Source organism: Stenella coeruleoalba, assembly GCF_951394435.1.
Source record: "Stenella coeruleoalba genome assembly, chromosome: 3".
Lineage (NCBI taxonomy): Eukaryota > Metazoa > Chordata > Mammalia > Artiodactyla > Delphinidae > Stenella > Stenella coeruleoalba.
In genome coordinates, this window is record NC_137148.1 from 55,672,358 (window position 1) to 55,690,846 (window position 18,489).

Genomic DNA, 18,489 nt, shown 5'->3' on the forward strand with positions numbered 1-18,489 from the left:
GTGATTTTTGTTGCGGCACATGGGGTTCTTCGTTGCAGCATGCGGGCTCTAGAGCGCATGGTCTCCGTAGTTGTGGCACACAAGCTTCTTAGTTGTGGCACACGAGCTTAGTTGCCCCGTGGCATGTGGGATCTTAGTTCCCCAACCAGGGATCGAACCTGCGTCCCCTGCATTGGAAGGCTCTTTCTTAACCACTACCACCAGGGAAGTCCCTCAGCCAAGGAATTCTTGATTTTATATTTTTTTCAAAAGCTTTTTAAAATTTTTTCATAATCCTGGTCTTTGATGGATGCAATATATTTTCATTTCTCCAAGGATGTTATAGTTTCTTCTGTTCCTTGCCCTGATGGTTTCTTTTTTGTTTGTTTGTTTTTGTTTTCTTGGTGGTAGTGGGTGTCTTTTTCTTTTCCTTTTAAACATTTCTTTCTTTCTGTTTTTTTTTTTTTTTTTTCGTATTGAAAGCTTTCTTCAGAGTCCAGAGTGTTAACCATTATGGAACTGCAACAGAAAGCTTTCTTCAAATGCCCATTGATCCTTGGCTATCCATGCATATGTTAGAGAAAGTCTAAAAAAGCTGATTAGGAGCTTTTTACAAGCTTATTGGAGGGTAGGTAGGATATGTCAGTTTGTAGGTTACACTGTAGGTCAATTTTCTTCTTTTTTGTTTTTTTTCTTTTCTTTTTTTTTTTTTGCGGTATGGGGGCCTCTCACCGTTGTGGCCTCTCCCGTTGCGGAGCACAGGCTCCGGACGCGCAGGCCCAGCAGCCATGGCTCATGGGCCCAGCCACTCCACGGCATGTGGGATCTTCCTGGATCGGGGTATGAACCCGTGTCCCCTGCATCTGCAGGCAGACTCTCAACCACTGCGCCACCAGGGAAGCCCCAATTTTCTTTTTTAAATGTTGCTTTTTTTTTTTTTAATTGGCTGCACTGGGTCTTAGTTGCAGCATGCAGTATCTATTTCCCTGACCTGGGATCGAACCTGGGCCCCCTGCATTGGGAGCAGGGAGTCTTAACCACTGGACCCCCAGGGAAATCCCTGTAGATCAATCTTCCAGGGAGTTTTTTCACTGGAGAACCTCAAATGTCACTTTGTAGATCTTTTCTGTAAAATGGTAAGGTTTCTCTAGACTCCCTTCTATATAAATCTGGTAGCCAGCATTTTGGAACTGGGTGGGAAAAGAGACTTGAGGGGAGGGGCTCTCTTGATTTGGCCTTCAGACTGTCACTTAATCTCTCTGGTCTCAATTTGGCACTTCACCAGTGCCTAGTGTCCCTAAATTTGGAACATTTCAGATTCAGTTTCTCCAGGGAATATATATCTCCTGGACAGACTGGGGGGTGGAAACCTGGGGTTTTAACTACTTCTTCTGCAAATTTTCAAGTAGTTCCACCATTTCTTGGTCTCTACCACCTTTCTCCACTTCTATGCACATATTTCTCTGTACCTGGTACCACCAATTCCTGGTACCACCAATTCTGAGAGACAAATTGACTTGTTACTTGTTTGTATTTTCCACTGCAAGCACTTAGATTTCAACTTCCTTTATTTTGCCAAATTTATTATTCCAATTTTTGCCTATTGTCTTTATATATCCCCTAGTTTAATTGAAGGTGGGATATGAATTATTTTTTGTGTTCCTTTGTTGCTCTGGGATCATTTCTGAGAGAAGGAGGTAAAAAATACCTTTATTTTCATGATAAAAGTTGAATTATTGTATTCCCTTAAAAATGAAAATTAATAAAGAAAAATGTAAAAAGTAAATCTGAATACTACGGACAACTGAACACCAACAAATTGGATTATCTAGATGAAATGGACAAATTCTTAGAAACAAAACCTACCAAGACTACATCACAAAGAAATAGATAACCTGAATAGACCTATAACTAGTAAGAAGACTAAACAGTAATCAAAAAATCTCCCCACAAAGAAAAGCACTGAATATGACGGCTTCACTGGTGAATTCTACCAAACATTTGAAGAAGAACAAATACCAATCTTTCTCAAACTTTTCCAAAAACTTGGAGAGGAGGGAACACTCCCTAACTCATTCTATAAGGCCAGCATTATCCTGACGTGAAAGCAGGACAAAGACGCTACAAAAAAACAAAACAAAACAAAAAAAACCCCCAAAAACTATAGACCAATATCCCTTATGAACACTGATACAAATATCCTTAATAAAATACTGGCAACTGAATTCAGCGGCATACTAAAAGGATTATATATCATGACCAAGTGAGGTTTATTCCTGAAATGCAAGGATGGTACAACATAGAAAAAAATGATCAATGTAGTTCACAACATTAACAGAATGAAGGAACAAACTTCACATGATCATCTCAATTGATGCAGAAAAAGTAGATGACAAAATTCAAACTTTTTCATGATAAAAATATTCAACAAACTAGGAATAGAAGGAAACCTCCTTAACATCATAAAAGCCACATGTGAGGGACTTCCCTGGTGGCGCAGTGGTTAAGAATCCCCCTGCCAACGCAGGGGACATGGGTTCGAGCCCTGGTCCAGGAAGATCCCACAGGCCGCGGAGAAACTAAGCCTGTATGCCACAACTAGTGAGCCTGTGCTCTAGAGCCCGCAAGCCACAACTACTGAAACCAGCTCTCCGCAACTACTGAAGCCCACGCGCCTGGAGCCCGTGCTCCGCAACCAGAAACCACCACAATGAGAAGCCTGTGCACCGCAACGAAGAGTAGCCCCCGCTCACCACAACTAGAGAAAGCCCGCGCGCAGCAATGAAGACCCAATGCAGCCAAAAAAAAAAAGTCACATGTGAAAAACTCACAGCAAGCATTACACTCAATGGTGAAAGGCTGAAAAGTGTTCCTCTCAGACCAGGAAAAAGGCAAGGATGTTCACTTTCACCACTTCAATTCAACATAGTACTAGAAGTTTTAGCTGGAGCAATTAGGTAAGAATGAGAAATAAAAGACATTTAAATTGGAAAGGAAAAAGTAAAATTATCTCTATTCACAGATGGCTTTTACAAAGCCCTAAAGATTACACACACACACACACACACACACACACACACACACAAAACCTGTTAGAATTAATAAATGAATTCAGCAAATTGGCAGTATACTAACTTAGCATGCAAAAATCAGTTGCATTTCTATACACTAATAATGAACAAACTGAAAAGGAAATTATGAAAACAATTCCATTTACAATAGCATCAAAAAGAATAAAATAGGAATTAACCAAGGAGGTGAAAGACTTGCGCAATGGAAACGAAAAAACACTGCTGAAAGAAATTAAAGAAGACATAAATAAATGGAAACACATCCCATGTTCATGGATTGGAAGACTTAATATTGTTAAGATGTCAATGCTACCCAACATGATCAACAGATTCAATGCCGCCCCTATAAAAATTCTGGCAGTTTTTGCAGAAATAGAAAAACCTACCCTAAAATTAAGATGGAATCTCAAGGGATCCTGGATAGCTAAAAAAATCTTGAAAAAGAACAAAGCTGGAAGACTCACACTTAATGATTTCAAAACTTACTACAAACCTACAGTAATCAAAAAACTGTGTGGTACTGGCATAAAGACAGACATACAGACCAATGGAACAGAATACAGAGTCCAGAAATAAATCATTGCTTATGAAATAATTTTTCACAAGGGTGCCAAGACTATTCAATGGGGAAAGGACAGTCTTTACAACAAATGATATTGGGAAAACTGGATATCTATATACAAAAGAATGAAGCCACACCCTTACCTAACACCATATACAAAAATTAAATCTAAGACTTAAGTGGACCAAAATAAGATTAATTTTTTCTCACTGTCCAGTGGATGAGAAATTGTGAGGAAGCTCAGATTTGTTATAGGCAAAGTTTTAGAAGTACGTTATAATTGTACATCTAAGTTGTAATTTATCACTATTAGAATTTTTATTTACTTGTTTATGTTCTCTCCGCTTTATAAAAGAGGACACTGCCTGTTCTCCACTGTATTCCCCGCTCCAGAAGAGCACTTGGTAGGGGACATTAAAGACATATTTGATTAATGAATGGTTATCCCCTTAAAGAGTTTCTTAGGGCAGCTTAATAAGCCTGTTCAGTTTCCAGCTCTCATATAAGGATAAGCTTTTTCAAGCCCCGGAACACCCTTCGTAGCAGCAGGGGAAGAAGAAAACAGCACATAGAAAAAGCACAGAGGCCGACAGCAAGCAAACTCAGCCGCAGCTCCTAAGCTCAGCATCTCGGGAGACCGGGAGGACGCAGAAGGGTCGCTCCACCCCGGGAACCGCAACGCTCCGGGGCTCGCGATGGGACAGGCCTCGCGGGGCTGCACTTCTGTCCCTTATTCGCTGAATTCAGGGGTCGTGGTGCTCAGCGCTGACCAATCACGGGCGGCGTGCGCCGGCACGTGCCGAGGCTGGCCTCAGAATCGGGGAGGTTTCAGGCGGGTTGGGACTGCAAAGGCCTGGGCTGAGCTGTATCCCGAAGCGTGGGAATTGGAGGGGAAAGCCGCGGCCCCGGACCGGCGCAGGCCGCTCTCTCACGCTCCTTCCTGCCTCTGTGCCTGCTGCCATGTGGGCCGCCCCGAGATTAGCTTTGCGGCGGTGCGCCCGCGCCGCTGCCCCCGCGCCGCGCGCCTATCATGGGGACTCCGTGGCGACGCTGGGCACCCAACCGGACTCGAGCTCTGCCATCTACCAGGTAGGGCGGGTGAGCGGCCCGGGCCTGGAGTACCCAGCCCGAGTCAGTGATTCCTCTTCACCGACGGCACAAGGCGTTGGCCAGACTGGGAAGCAGGTACAGGGTAGGCACACTTCAGCAGTCGCTGCTGTTTTCTCTGGATCCCCAGTCATGTTTCGGGGACGCACCAGGGGGTCGTGAGGTTTGAAAAAGAAAACAATTCCAAATCAGGTACATTTTAGTTCACTTTTAGCACTGGCACTATACTTTGTATCTTTAAAATCATTGGTTCGCAAAACCAGTGGCTCTCTGGCTTAGCAGTCACCTGGGAGCTTGTTGAATATATGGCTGCCTTAGCCCCACCCTGGACCTTTTCCGTCTCTAGGGTGGGGTCCTGGTGTTTGCATTGTTAATGAAGTTGTTGAGAGGGGAGGGCAGGGCCTTGGTGGCAGCCAGCTTTGGGAACCACTGGCCTAGCACAGCTGACCCTGGGTTGTGCTTACCAGACTTGAAATGGTTGGTTATGTTAATAGAAAATATTTATCTTTAAATGACTTTTCTTGGAATTGGGAGGTATCACAACGTTAAAGAAACAACTCCTGGTTTGTGAAATATCAGAGCTGGAAATTTTCAGTCTGTCCCATGGTTTCTAAGCCTGTACAGATAACATTTAAATTGTGCAAATAACTTTCAGAGAAGACTTTTTCTGGCTGCGCTGCTGCGGCAGGTGGGATCTTAGTTCCCCGACCAGGGATCGAACCCGCATCCCCTGCATTGGAAGCTCAGAGTCTTAACCACTGGACCGCCAGGAGGTTCCCTCAGAGAACACATTTTAAATAATTCCTGCCTTTGGGAAAACAAGGAGATTTTGATTGAAAGGAAATCAGCAGGCTGAGGCAGAAACAGTATCCAATGGGAGACTTCCAAAAGTCTTTAGATGTCCTGGGATCAGGAGAGAATGTTTAATTCAGAAACATTAAGTGGTTACTGTGGTCTAGCCACTATTTTAGATATTTGGGATAGATGTGTAGGAATGGAATCATAATTTTGTGGGGGAGATGACAAGAAAGCCATGCATTGTGATGAGTGATGTCTAAAGCTTAAAAAAGGTGGTTGCACATAGGAGGCAGTGAGTGAGTTGGATCTTGAGTTGGGTAAGAACTGGCCAGGTTCAGGATGGAGAATGGGAGGCAAGATTATACAAACTAAAGGAGTTATGAGAACATAGGTACCAAGTTATGAAAGTGGTTAGTGGGAGTGAGAACTTGGAAGTCCCGGCCAGGGTGAGGAATTCATGGAGTAGATGGGATTGCTTATGCAGCCAGGTAGAGGAGGGAAGCCATGTGTAGAAGGCATATTTAGATTTCACTTTGCAGTCTGTCTGCTAAGATGTTTAAGTAGAGAAGTGGCATGATCCTATGGACATGGTAGAATAATCAGTGTGGCTGCAGTGTGGAGAATGGGTTTCCCACCATTCTGAATGTGGCTTCTTGGCTGGGTGTTCTCTTGGTTGCTGTAGACCTCTGAGTGTTTTCCAGAGCTCCTGTAAGGTTACTTTAGCCAGTTTTGGGTTGTTTTGTGATGTCTCTGTGGGGGAATAAGGGCCTGGAGCTTCCTGCTCTGCCATCTTTTTGAAGTCAGGTCTCGGCTGATGTATTTGATGGTGGCTGCTAGCTAGGGGTTAGGGAGTGTGAGCCTGAGATTATAACTTCTTTCTCTATGTAAAATGTTTTATGTTCTGGTTCAGTCTGTGCACCAGTAATTATCATAAGAAAGTAGCTGTGCTATGGTGGAAAAAGCACTGGCTTAGTATTTCATGTATGTTTAAAAGCTAATAAGCAACATATTTCCATAGGGGGAAAAAGACCTGGTGGAAATGTGCTAAAGTGTCAACAGTGGCCCTTTCAGTGGGCAGAAGAGACATTGTAGCATGTTGCTTTAAGAGTGAGTTTCTGGAGTTGGTGGATTTTGGTTTAAATCCTAATTCTACTACTTGTTAGCTGAGTGACCTTGGACTAATTACTGTATTAGCCAGATTTTGCTTCAGTAATGCTGAGTAGCAACCAATCCCAAGATCTCAGTGTTCAAAAGAACAAGTCTTTATTTTTTGTGCTTGGATCTATGGGTTGGTTGTGGCAGTTCTGCTCTAGGACTGTAGTAGAATCAGGTCTGCTCTACTTGTTTCTTATTCTAGGACCCAGAATGAAGGGGCAGTGGCTGCTGTGGGATGCTCCTCTCGTAATAGAAGGCTGGGGCACAAAGAGGAGAGCATGGAAACACTTTGTCCTTCTTAAAGCCTCTTCTTGCAATTGGTACACTGTCACTTTTGCCCACATTCCACTCATCAAAGCAAGTAATACGGACAGATTCAGAGACTGTGGGGTAGGGAAGTATAATCTCACAGTGAACCTTGGCTAGGATGGGAGGGAAGGAAGAATTTAAAATAAGTAGTACAGTTTACCTTATGGTCTAATATGGCTGCTTAAGCTCCAGCTATTGTGTCTGAGTTCCATGTGCAAAGGAGGAGAAAGGGTGAATAGGTAAAAGGACACCCTCACCTTCTTGTTCTTTTTTTTAAGGAGCCTTTCTAGAAGTCATACCTAACAACTTCTGCTTATATCTCATTGGTTAGAGTTTAGTCACATGGCCACACTTGTCTGAAAAAGGAGGCTGGGATTATTTTATTTTTATATTTTTTGGCCGTGCCATGTGGCTTATGGGATCCTAGTTCCCCAACCAGGGATTGAACCCATGCCATTGGCAGTGAAAGCCCAGAATCCTAACCACTGGACCACCTGGGAATTCCCGCCTGTTCCTTTTTAAAATAGGATCCATTTTCCCCCTGGGCTTTGTTTTTAATTACTTACTGTAAGTAAGTAATTACTGTAATTTGTCAGTAAGTGTAAAACAAGTATTTCTGCATTGGTTGGAATCTCCTCACGATAGTGGTTGAGGGGACAGAAAAAATAAGATGGCATTCTAACCCTCAAAGGGCTTATATTCATTGACAAAAGAAAACAAATACTAGAGATCAATTAAGTTCTGTAGATGTGTAAGGAAGGAAGTTGTTAAAATGAATGGGAGTAGCCAGAAATTGTGTTGGAGATGAGATGGAACATCAGTTAGGCTTTAAAAGGGGGGTGAGATTTGGATAGATGGACCAGAGAGGGGGGTGGTAGTGCAGAAGAGCTTGAGCAAAGACAGAGAGGCACAAATTAATCTTTTTTACACGTTGGAGTTGGCCCAGCACAGAGGCCACACAGGTGGCAAAGTGGCGCAGTGTGGAGGCCACATGGGGTTGGCATGTAATGCTGTTCTCCTTAACCCTTATTATGGTAAAAAAAGTCATTGCTTTCCTATAATACTCTCCCTGTTTTTCTTTGCTTCTGTTTTAGGAAAACTACGAGCAGATGAAAGCACTAGTAAATCAGCTCCGTGAACGAGCACAGAACATCAGACTGGGTAAGCACTCATTTATTCTTCAGTTTATGCTTTTAATTAAGATGTCCCTTATAATTATTCATTTTAGGAAAAACTAGTAGCATCAGGCTTTTGACTCTTCAAGACTGTGCATTTGCTGTTGGTGGGAATGTAAATTGAGGCAGCCATTACGGAACACAGTATGGAGGTCCTTAAAAAACTGAAAAGAGAGCTACCATATGATCCAGCAATTCCACTCCTAGACGTATATCTGGAAAAGATGAAAACTCTAATTCAAAAAGATACAGTGTACCCCAGTGTTCATAGCAGCACTATTAACAAGAGCCAAGACATGGAAACAACCCAGATTTGGTTTAAGATGTGGTATATATATCCACATAAATATATGGGTGTATACTCAGCCATAAAAAAGAAGGGAATATTGCCATTTGTAGCAACATGGATGGACCTAGAGAATATTATACTAAGTGAAGTAAGTCAGGAAGAGAAAGACAAATATTATATGATATCACTTATATGTGGAATCTAAAAAATAATGCAAATGAATCTATATACAAAACAGAAACACACACACATAGGAAACAAACTTGTGGTTACCAAAGGGGAAAGGGAAGGGGGGAGAGATAAATTAGGAGTATGGGATTAACAGATACAAATTACTATACGTAAAATAGATAAGCAACAAGAATTTACTGTATAACACAGGGAACAATATTCACTATCTTGTGATAACTGATAATGGAAAATAATCTGAAAAAAAAATATAAAACTGAATCACTTTGCTGTACACCTGAAACTAACACAATAATATAAATCAACTATACTTTAATTAAAAAAAAAAACGCATTTGTTGGCATGCAGACATCTTATTTTTTCCTATTACTTGGCCAGATTTTCTGCTCTTATAGCACTGCCATTATTTGGGAGAAAGTAGATTTCCCCCAAATCTACTGGATTAAACAAGTTTGGGATTGAACCTGGGCCACGGCAGTAAAAGCACCAAATCCTAACCACTAGACCACCAGAGAACTCCCTCATCCATTTTTAAAACTATTTCTTCTTAAGGTTTTTATTTCAGCCACAGCATCACACTGAAATTTTTGTTTCACTTGAAGCAACTAAACCATTTCCTGTCCATTAGTCATATTCATACTACATACTACATTTTGCATAATTGTGAATTTTCTGCTGTGTCATGTAATTTGGAAATAATTTCTATCTGGGTTTATTGCTAATTAAATAAATGAGATATCCTAAAAACTTTGTAAATTGTCATTTTAAATTTTTAAATTGTGGACATAATAGACATTTTTTTGCTTGGAAGAAATTGCATCATAGGGAGGAATATAAAATATTAATGTATAAACAAGTACCACATCACATTCTATTGTGCCCTTATTGGTATATATGACAATTTAGAAGGCTATGTGACTTGAAACTATTGGCCATGTCCAAAGGAAGAGTCTTAATATATTACAAGTACCTAACTGAGAAGGAACTATATGAATTTTACAGCCTTCATTTAAAAAGAATTCTCCCCAATGTCCTCATAAAGAATCTATTTTATCTGTAAACCTGTGGTTTAAGGGTATTGTTTCATTCCTGGGTATAATCTTATCACACTCAGAGGACAGACTTTCAGTAGAAGTCATTAGTGAAATAATTTAGCAAAACCTTGATAGATTTCTCTTTAGTTTAAATAAAAATGTTTTTTATATTTTTCTCCTCTGAGGATTTTAAGGATGGAGGCAAGGTAATTAATTAATGGCAGATGAACAGAAAGACCATCCAAAGTTGTATATTCACGTGTGTAGGTGTTAGGGAAGAAATAAGCTCAGTATTTTGGTCCTTTGTAGAATTTTGAGGGTGGAAGTCTGGACTGGTTACTCTAATAATTAAGCAACTTTGGTCCAGTTATTTAATCCCTCTAGTAAATTTTCAGTACCTCATTCCTAACTTGAGACTTAGGAGTGGGTCTGTGAATTATAGGCATTATTCATTCCAAGCACACATTGCTGTCTTTTTTTGACTTAATAGATTAATCAAAATTAATTGAAAAGACCAGAAATTAAATCCATTTGGAATATCTTGGTCTCTGTCTTTTGTACTATCGTAGTTTAGGGTCAAAATCAATTAAATCCTGTAAAAGTTACCATGACATGAACAAATAGATATGCAACTCAGTGTGGGACCAGTTGAAGCAAAGACCTCATTCAGATGGCAGTAATTGCTCCCATTCTATCTATGATCTATGACAGTGCAGGGGAGAATTAAAAAAAAAAAGAAAGTGAAGAGCGTAAACTTCGTGTAGCTCCTTCTAAGTTAGGCATTTGTAATATATGAAGAATATTGTTTTGATGATGGCTGTATTTAGTTCCTTTGGATTTAAGTCACAAAAATCCAAATCAAACTTGTTTAATCCAGAAACCGACAACCAAACCATGGAAAGAAAGTGCTGAATGAAGCGGGGGGCTCCAGCCCCAACAGGACTCACTGTCTCTGCCCATCTTCTCTCATTTCAGGATGTGTATATATGTGTGGACTGCATTCTCTCTGGCTTCTCTGTGAGCTGGGGAACTATGTCGCTGGTAGGTCAGGGATTGCATTCTTAGAGTTTACAATCTGAAGGAAAGATCTAGTTATCCTTTCATCTCCGATTTGGAAAACTTTGATGGGTTCACTTGGGTCCCATGTTCATTCTTTGGCCCAGCCACTGTATCCAGGGGGATATAGTACTTAATGGTGCCAGCCTGGACCCATGTCCACCAGGGCTAAAGTGTACTGTGGCTGGCAGCTCCTGGAACTTCATGGTGGTGGCAGTACTGTTTTCAGGAAAAGGGGAAAGGAAAGCACACAGTCAAAAAGCAAAGATGTCAATTACACTGTCCCCAGACCACCCTAATTTCTCTCTAGGGAGAGAGGGGTGTAAGTAGGAGGGTGACTTGTGAAAACAGGGGTAGTGGATATTTGCCATCCTTTTTGACCAGGTAGCTCTCGAACCCCTGTGCTAAGTGTGAGGAAATGGTGTTAAAAAATGACATGAGTTTTTGTCTACTGGGGATGATTCGAGAGGCAAAATATCCTGCTGGTAGGCTTTTCAGAATGATGACTAGAATGATGACTAGAAGCCATCTTGGAATAAGGTCTTGTCTCCTGAAAAAGAACCAAAACCCTTGTTGAGATGAAAGTATGTTTTGTTAGGGAGCAGAATTGATGAATTGATCATTCCCTTTGGATATTAAGACTAGAGGGTTTGAATAAGAGGTGGTAGAGTCCTCCAGCACTGAGCATCTGCTGGGGATGGCAGGTTCTGATCATCTGACGCTCTGGTCTCTAAAGGGGAAGACGACTGAGCAGGGCTCCTTGGGAGGGAAGCCAGGAAAGGACAAAGCCTTCTTCACAGTGTTGCCTGGGACTAGTACTGTTATGCCAGGAAAATGGATATTACACAGATATGTATAATTTAAAAGTAATATATGCTTATGTTATATAATATATATATTATACTTATAGAAATTTTGGAAAATAGAGAAAAGTATAAAGAAGAAAAGAACAAAATATCACCTATCAGTAATACCTCTAAACACATTAAAAAAATTATATTATTCAAGTATTGTTGATTTACAATGTTGTGTTAATTTCTGCTGTATAGCAGTGATTCAGTTATGCATATATATATGTATATATATACACACATTCTTTTTCATATTCTTTTCCGTTATGGTTTATCACAGGATATTAAATATAGTTCCCTGTGCTATACAATAGGACCTTATTGTTTATCCATCCTATATGTAATAGTTTGTATCTGCTAATCCCAAACTCCCAACCCATTCCTCTCCAACCCCCTCCTCCCTCGGCAACCACAAGTCTATTCTCCGTGTCTGTGAATCTGTTTCTGTTCGTAGATAAGTTCGTTTTTATCATATTTTAGATTAATATGTGGTATTTGTCTTTCTGATTTACTTCACTTAGTGTGATAATCTCTAGGTCATCCATGTTGCTGCAAATGGCATTATTTCATTCTTTTTTATGGCTGAGTAGTGTTGCATTGTGTGTGTATATATATATTTTGTCCAGATGTATGCCCAGGAGTGGGATTGCTGGATCATATGGTAGCTCTATTTTTAGTTTTTTGAGGAACCTCCATACTGTTTTCCACAGTGGCTGCACCAGTTTACATTCCCACCAACAGTGTAGGAGGGCTCCCTTTTCTCCGCACCCTCTCCTGCATTTGTTGTTTGTAGACTTTTTAATGATGGCCATTCTGACTGACGTGAGGTGGCACCCCATTGTAGTTTTGATTTGCATTTCTCTAATATATAATTAACGATGTTGAGCGTCTTTTCATGTGCCTGTTGGCCACCTGTATAGACATCCTGACTTTTATTTATTTATTTATTTTAAAACTAAATTTATTTATTTTATTTATTTATTTTTGTTTGCATTGGATCTTCTTTGCTGCATGTGGGCTTTCTCTAGTTGCGGCGAGCAGGGGCTACTCTTTGTTGCGGTGCGTGGGCTTCTCATTGTGGTGGCTTCTCTTGTTGCGGAGCACAGGCTCTAGGCACATGGGCTTAGTAGTTGTGGCACATGGGCTTAGTTGCTCCGTGGCATGTGGGATCTTCCCGGACCAGGGCTCGAACCCACGTCCCCTGCACTGGCAGGCAGATTCTTAACCACTGTGCCACCAGGGAAGCCCCATCCTGACTTTAAAATTCATAAGATTTCCTAAGTAATTTTCAGATAAGAAGGAGTGACAGTGTTTCAGGTTGCTTTGAAAGTTAATCCTTGAAGTTTTCATTTGATAGAACTTGTGATAAATAAAAAGTTGACAATAATGAGTGGACTCTTGTCCTCCGTTTTGTCTTTTCCTTTCTTTCTGCCTCACTGCTACCTTTGTTTCAGATTTCTTCTCAGGGCACCATCTTTGCTATCCCCTTTGGTTCTTGTTGGAGCATGTAGGATTGCTAGTAGTGGCTTAGTCATTTCTGTAGGTGGAACAAGGATTAACCCAGCTGTGTTATTCGTGGTAGCCAGAACTAAGTACTTTGATTAACACAAGTTAACTGAAGGGCTCTAAGTGTTTTGATAGATTCAGAAGTGCTTAGTTTTTCTAAAACTGGGTAATAATTTTATTGATATAGAAAAACACAAGTAGTTTTTGGTGGTTGAAAAGGGGTCTTTTAATGACCTTAAGATAAGGCTTGTGTAGTTTTTTAAAAAATTTATTTTACTGAAGTATAGTTGATTTACATGTCATGTTAATTTCTGCTGTACAGCAAAGTGATTCAGTTATACATATATATACATTTTTCATATTCTCTTCAATTACAATTTATTACAGGATATTAAATATAGTTCCCTGTGCTATACAGTAGGACCTTGTTGTTTAAGGCTTGTGTAGTTTTTGAAAACCTTTGGAAATTCAAGTTAAACTGCATGCAGGTAGTTCCAGCAATGCATATAGCACCGTTGAAGTGACCACAGTTAGACATTTGAGCTGTGCACCCAGAGGCAGACAGCTATGTTGCGACTGCCCCCTGGTGACAGAGATGAAAAGATGCTATAAACTGTAAAATGCTTCCTGATTTTAGGGGTGTTAAAATGTGAACAAAATGTGTGTTTTAAAATCAGTGCAATGTGGTAAATGAGATAGAAGGAAAACATCAGGCTTTTCTGGCTCTGAGTCTGTGAGAGTGGAGATAGTTAAAGCAAAATCTTTTAAGAGTAATGCTTGGAAAACTAAGGTGCTGTGACATTCTGTCTTTTTGTGGTGGTCCACATATCCTAGGCCAGTTTAAATGCCAGAGGAGCTGAATTCTGTGACCTGAGAATCTGTATCAAGGATAGCACTCTTTCTGGTTTTTCCTAATAAAAACAGAATTCACTAGGTGCTCGGAATAGCAAAGTGAAGCTCTAGGCAGAATTAAGAATAGTGTTGCTCTAAGTACTAACAAAACAAAACAAAACACAGATATGTTTTCTTATCTCTTTTTCATCCCACCCTCCCCTGCCATGCTTTTTCCTGCTATCCCCTTAGTGGACGCTTATGTCGCCAAACTCTCCAAAGACCCTCACCCAAGCCTGGTCTTCTTTGCAGTGTCTTAGGTTTATTTTTCTTTAATACTTAACTTTTAAACAGCTTTATTAAGGTATAATTGATATACAGTAAGCTGCATTATTTAAAGCTTACAGTTTGATGAGTTTTGATATATGTATACATCCGTGAAACCGTCACCACAATCAAGACGATGAATGTGTCACTCTCAGAAGTTTCCTCTGCCCTTTGTCACTCTCTCGTCCTCCTTCTCTCCTATAACTATACACACCTCAGTAGGACACTCTGGAGAAAAGAGGAAAGCTGTTTGATTTAATTCATACTATCTTGTAAGGCTTTCCCTCCCAGAATAATTTTCATTTTAAAAGATTAGATGCATGTTACGATTTTCTTGGTTACCTTAAGGCAGATTTAGTCTTAAAAATATACCCTCTACCTTTTCAGAAAAAAAAAAAAATCCCCTTAGACATAGGAAAGTCCTGATTTGAAAATAATGTTGCGCTACTTGGAGGCTTGTTTGAAATCTGTATGAACTTATTTTCTCACCTAAAAAACAAATAGCTTTCTTCAACAGCTGAACATTTCAGTAGACAAGGAGTATATTAAGATGGAATTCTTGGGCAACAGTGAAGGTAAATATATTAAGGTACAATTTTATCGCCTGTTCTGATTATTTACCGTGGTTTGCTGAGAGTGGGTTGTGGATATTCCCCAGGTACCGAACCCAGCCGTTCTCAGGCTGGGTGAGGTTTGGTGTACCCCTCACCTCAAGCAGCCTTACTGGGTTGGTTACCCCAGCGGACTCTTCAGTTATTGTAATTTCCTTTAGTCTGGAGCAATGTCAGGAAACACGGAAGATCATCTCTGATTCAGGATACTAACAAAGGGGGACTTTTAAATTGCTATATAAGGTGTTCAACTCTCTCCTATTTGTGGGCCTAAAAATAGCACCTTTAGCTAAGTTTTTTTGTGCTTATTATGGAAATCATTTCTAAAATAATGCTTTTTACCTGGTACAAATGAACTTAGGAACTTTTCAAATTTCACATAGCATATAGGACAGTGCTAGTATTTATAGTAGGTGTAATAAGTGTGGTGGAGATGAGACAGTATTTGCAATGTATGAGATGCAGAGAAAAGTACTGCATTATTTCCTTAAGTAATTACTACTGAATTTAGAAAATGTATAATATACTGTGGACTCAGGGATAGATTGATTTTTAAAAATGCCAGTTTCAATGATCTGAAAAATTAGCTGTTTTTCACAGGATATGTTAAATTTTTTAAAAAGTACCATATTTTGGATTAAGGGTTATATGTTTTTCTGATATTAAGTTAAATGGAGACCTTATAATGAATTCATCTAATCGAATCATATTTTTTATCACAGGAGGTGGTGAGAAAGCCCGAGCACGTCACATATCAAGAGGAAAACTGTTACCAAGAGAAAGAGTTGACAATCTTATAGACCCAGGGTTGGTACATACCCAAGTGCTGGCTCAGGGTGTTCTCTATTCCATGGTGCTTTCTTAGACAGTTTTTTTTGTTTTTGTTTTGTTTTGTTTTTTTGCTGTGCCATGTGGCTCGTAGGATCTTAGTTCCCTGACCAGGGATTGAACCCAGGCCCTCGGCAGTTACAGTGCAGAGTCCTAACCACTGGACCGCCAGGGAATTCCCATCTTAGATAGTTTTATAAATAAATGATTTTAAATTCTGGTTCTTATCGTAAGATTCAACAACAGATGTTTATTGCGAGGCTACTGTGTGTCAGGTGCTGTTCTAGGTGCTAGTGACACATCACTGAACAAAATAGACAAAGTTCCTTGCCCTACTGGAATTTACATTGTAGCAGGAGGAGATAGAAAATAAACGATAAGTGTCATAAATTATATAGTATGTTAGAAGGTGATAAATGTCATGGGAAAAAGAAAAGACCAGCATACGGGAGAGAAAGATGAAGGTCAAGTTGTAGTTTCAAATGAGGTGGTTAGAATAGGCCTCATTGAGGTGGTGACATTGAGCAAAGATTGGAAGGAGTGAAGAGAGATGGGCTCTGAATATCTGGGGAGAGAGCATTGCAGGCGGAGGGGAGTGTTCAGTGCGAAGGTTCTGCAGTGGGGACAGGTCACAGATGCTGATATGGAAGGGGCTGGAAGGTGGTGGGGTGGCAGGAATACACGGGGGAGTAGCAGGAGATGGGTGATTTCGGTAAGGGTTTTGTAGGCCAGTGTAAGAGTTTGGGCTTTTACTCTGACAGAAATGGGGAGATTTTGTAGGGCTTATCTGACTTAGGTTTTAAAAAGTTATTCTGGCTGTTGTCTTGTGAGTAGACTGTGGGCCTTGAGGGTGGAAGCACCAAGACCAGTTAGAGAGACGGCCTTCCTTGGTGGTGCAGTGGCTAAGACTCTGGGCTGCCAATGCAGGGGCCCGGTCAGGGAACTTAGATCCCACATGCTGCAACTAAGACCCAGCGCAGCAAAATAAATAAATAAATAAACAAACAAATAAATAAATCATAAAAAAAAAAAAGACCAGTTCGAGAGAGAAATGAAGGCTCAAAAGTATTGTTTCGGGAGACATGCACACAGACGCCCAACCTGGAGACAAACACCGCTAACACCTAGTGTGTATCCTTCTACACTGTTTTTATGCAAATATGAATCACTTTTTTTTTTTTAAAGAAAAATGGAATCATACTAAATGTGGTGTTTTATAACTCCCTGCCCACCCCTGTCTCCCGTCCCCCCAGTGTATCCTGAACATTTAAGTGACAATAATACAGTGGTTAAGAGCCTGGTCCCTTATTATGGAGCTTATTAAAACCCAGCTCTGCCACTTACTAGTAGTTGTGTGACCTTAGACAACTGACCTAATCTCTGTGTTTCAGTTTCTTCATCAGTCAGTGGGGATCATAATAGGATCCATATCAGGAGGTAGTTCTGAGGAATGAATGAGTTAGTGTTTCTGAAGCTCCTAGGAGAGAGGCTGGCATGTGGTAGGTGCTACGTAAGTGTTAGGTGCTATTCTCTTTCTATATTAATAAACACATCTGTACAACATCTTTAAAAATAAGAACCTAGTGTTCCTTTGTATGGCTATACTGTATAAATCCCCAGGGTGGTCACACTAGGTTTTTCTTTTCTTTTAAATTTATTTTATTTCTTTATTTTTGGCTGCATTGAATCTTCATTGCTGCACGTGGGCTTTCTCTAGTTGCGGCGAGCGGGGGCTACTCTTCGTTGCGGTGCGCGGACTTCTTACTGTGGTGGCTTCTCTTGTTGCGGAGCACAGGCTCTAGACACGCGGGCTTCAGTAGTTGTGGCGCACCGGCTTCAGTAATTGTGGCTTGTGAGCTCTAGAGCGCAGGCTCAGTAGTTGTGGCACACAGGTTTAGTGGCTCCGCGGCATGTGGGATCTTCCTGGACCAGGGCTTGAACCCGTGTCCCCTGCATTGGCAGTCGGATTCTTAGCCACTGCGCCACCAGGGAAGTCCCCTAGATTTTGTTTTTGCCATTCTTTTTGTAGATTTTATGTCCAACACGCATATTTGAAACATTGCCCCATTAAAGAAGAAAATTTCCTTTTCCACGTGTTAACTGTTTAAATATGATTTTTTGAAAAACGACATTAATTCAAGCAACATCTTTTCTTCCGTTCAGGTCTCCATTCCTGGAATTATCCCAGTTTGCTGGTTACCAGTTGTATGGTGATGAGGAGGTCCCTGCCGGTGGCATTATTACAGGCATTGGGAGAGTGTCAGGGTGAGTATTCTGCCCGCACTCAGCCATGTGGTTCAGGAAGCAGGCCGAAGAGGCAGGGTGTCCAGCACTCACTGCTCTGCATGTGAGCATGTGAGTTTTATGCTCGTGATATTATTTAGGACTGAGGCTTCCTACCCAGACATGTGTTAGATTCATCTGTGGAGTGTGTGCATTTTAGCTGTTGAGATTCCATGGAGGCAAGGGCCAGGGCAAGACTGATTTTATCTTTCCACTAGAGCTGCTCTAGTGTTGGATAGTATGACTGAAAAAGAATTCGCTCGTTTAAAAGGTGTAAAGTAGTACTTCATAGTAATTGAAATTGACCTTTCTTACATAATCATATGGTTGAATATGGTCAGCACTCTTTCTCTGGCAGATGATAGATGTGCAAACTAGTTAAAACCAAAAAAGAATTTATTGACTCTCTTAACTGATGAGTCTGGGCCTAGCTGGGTCGAGGAGCACAAACGGTGTTACCAGGTCACAGGCTGGGTTTTGGTTTTGTTCCTAGGCAGGCCGAGCTGGCCACAGGCATCCCCAGCTTCT

General features: G+C 40.8%; 1 protein-coding gene across 2 annotated transcripts in view; it reads left to right on the forward strand.

Annotated features, from left to right (window-relative positions):
- The first annotated feature begins 4,430 nt into the window (after positions 1–4,430).
- Positions 4,431–18,489, forward strand: part of MCCC2 (methylcrotonyl-CoA carboxylase subunit 2) — a 63,688-nt gene continuing 49,629 nt past the window's right edge. Inside the window, exons 1-5 of one of the 2 annotated variants that reach the window (XM_079918955.1) lie at positions 4,653–4,701; positions 8,076–8,142; positions 14,744–14,814; positions 15,573–15,657; positions 17,842–17,943. In XM_079918955.1, coding sequence (XP_079775081.1) covers positions 14,790–14,814; positions 15,573–15,657; positions 17,842–17,943 — 212 coding nt within the window. In that variant the 5' untranslated portion in view covers positions 4,653–4,701; positions 8,076–8,142; positions 14,744–14,789. Of the gene's footprint in view, positions 4,702–8,075; positions 8,143–14,743; positions 14,815–15,572; positions 15,658–17,841; positions 17,944–18,489 lie in introns of both variants that reach the window. The other variant, XM_079918954.1, reaches the window with a different exon arrangement.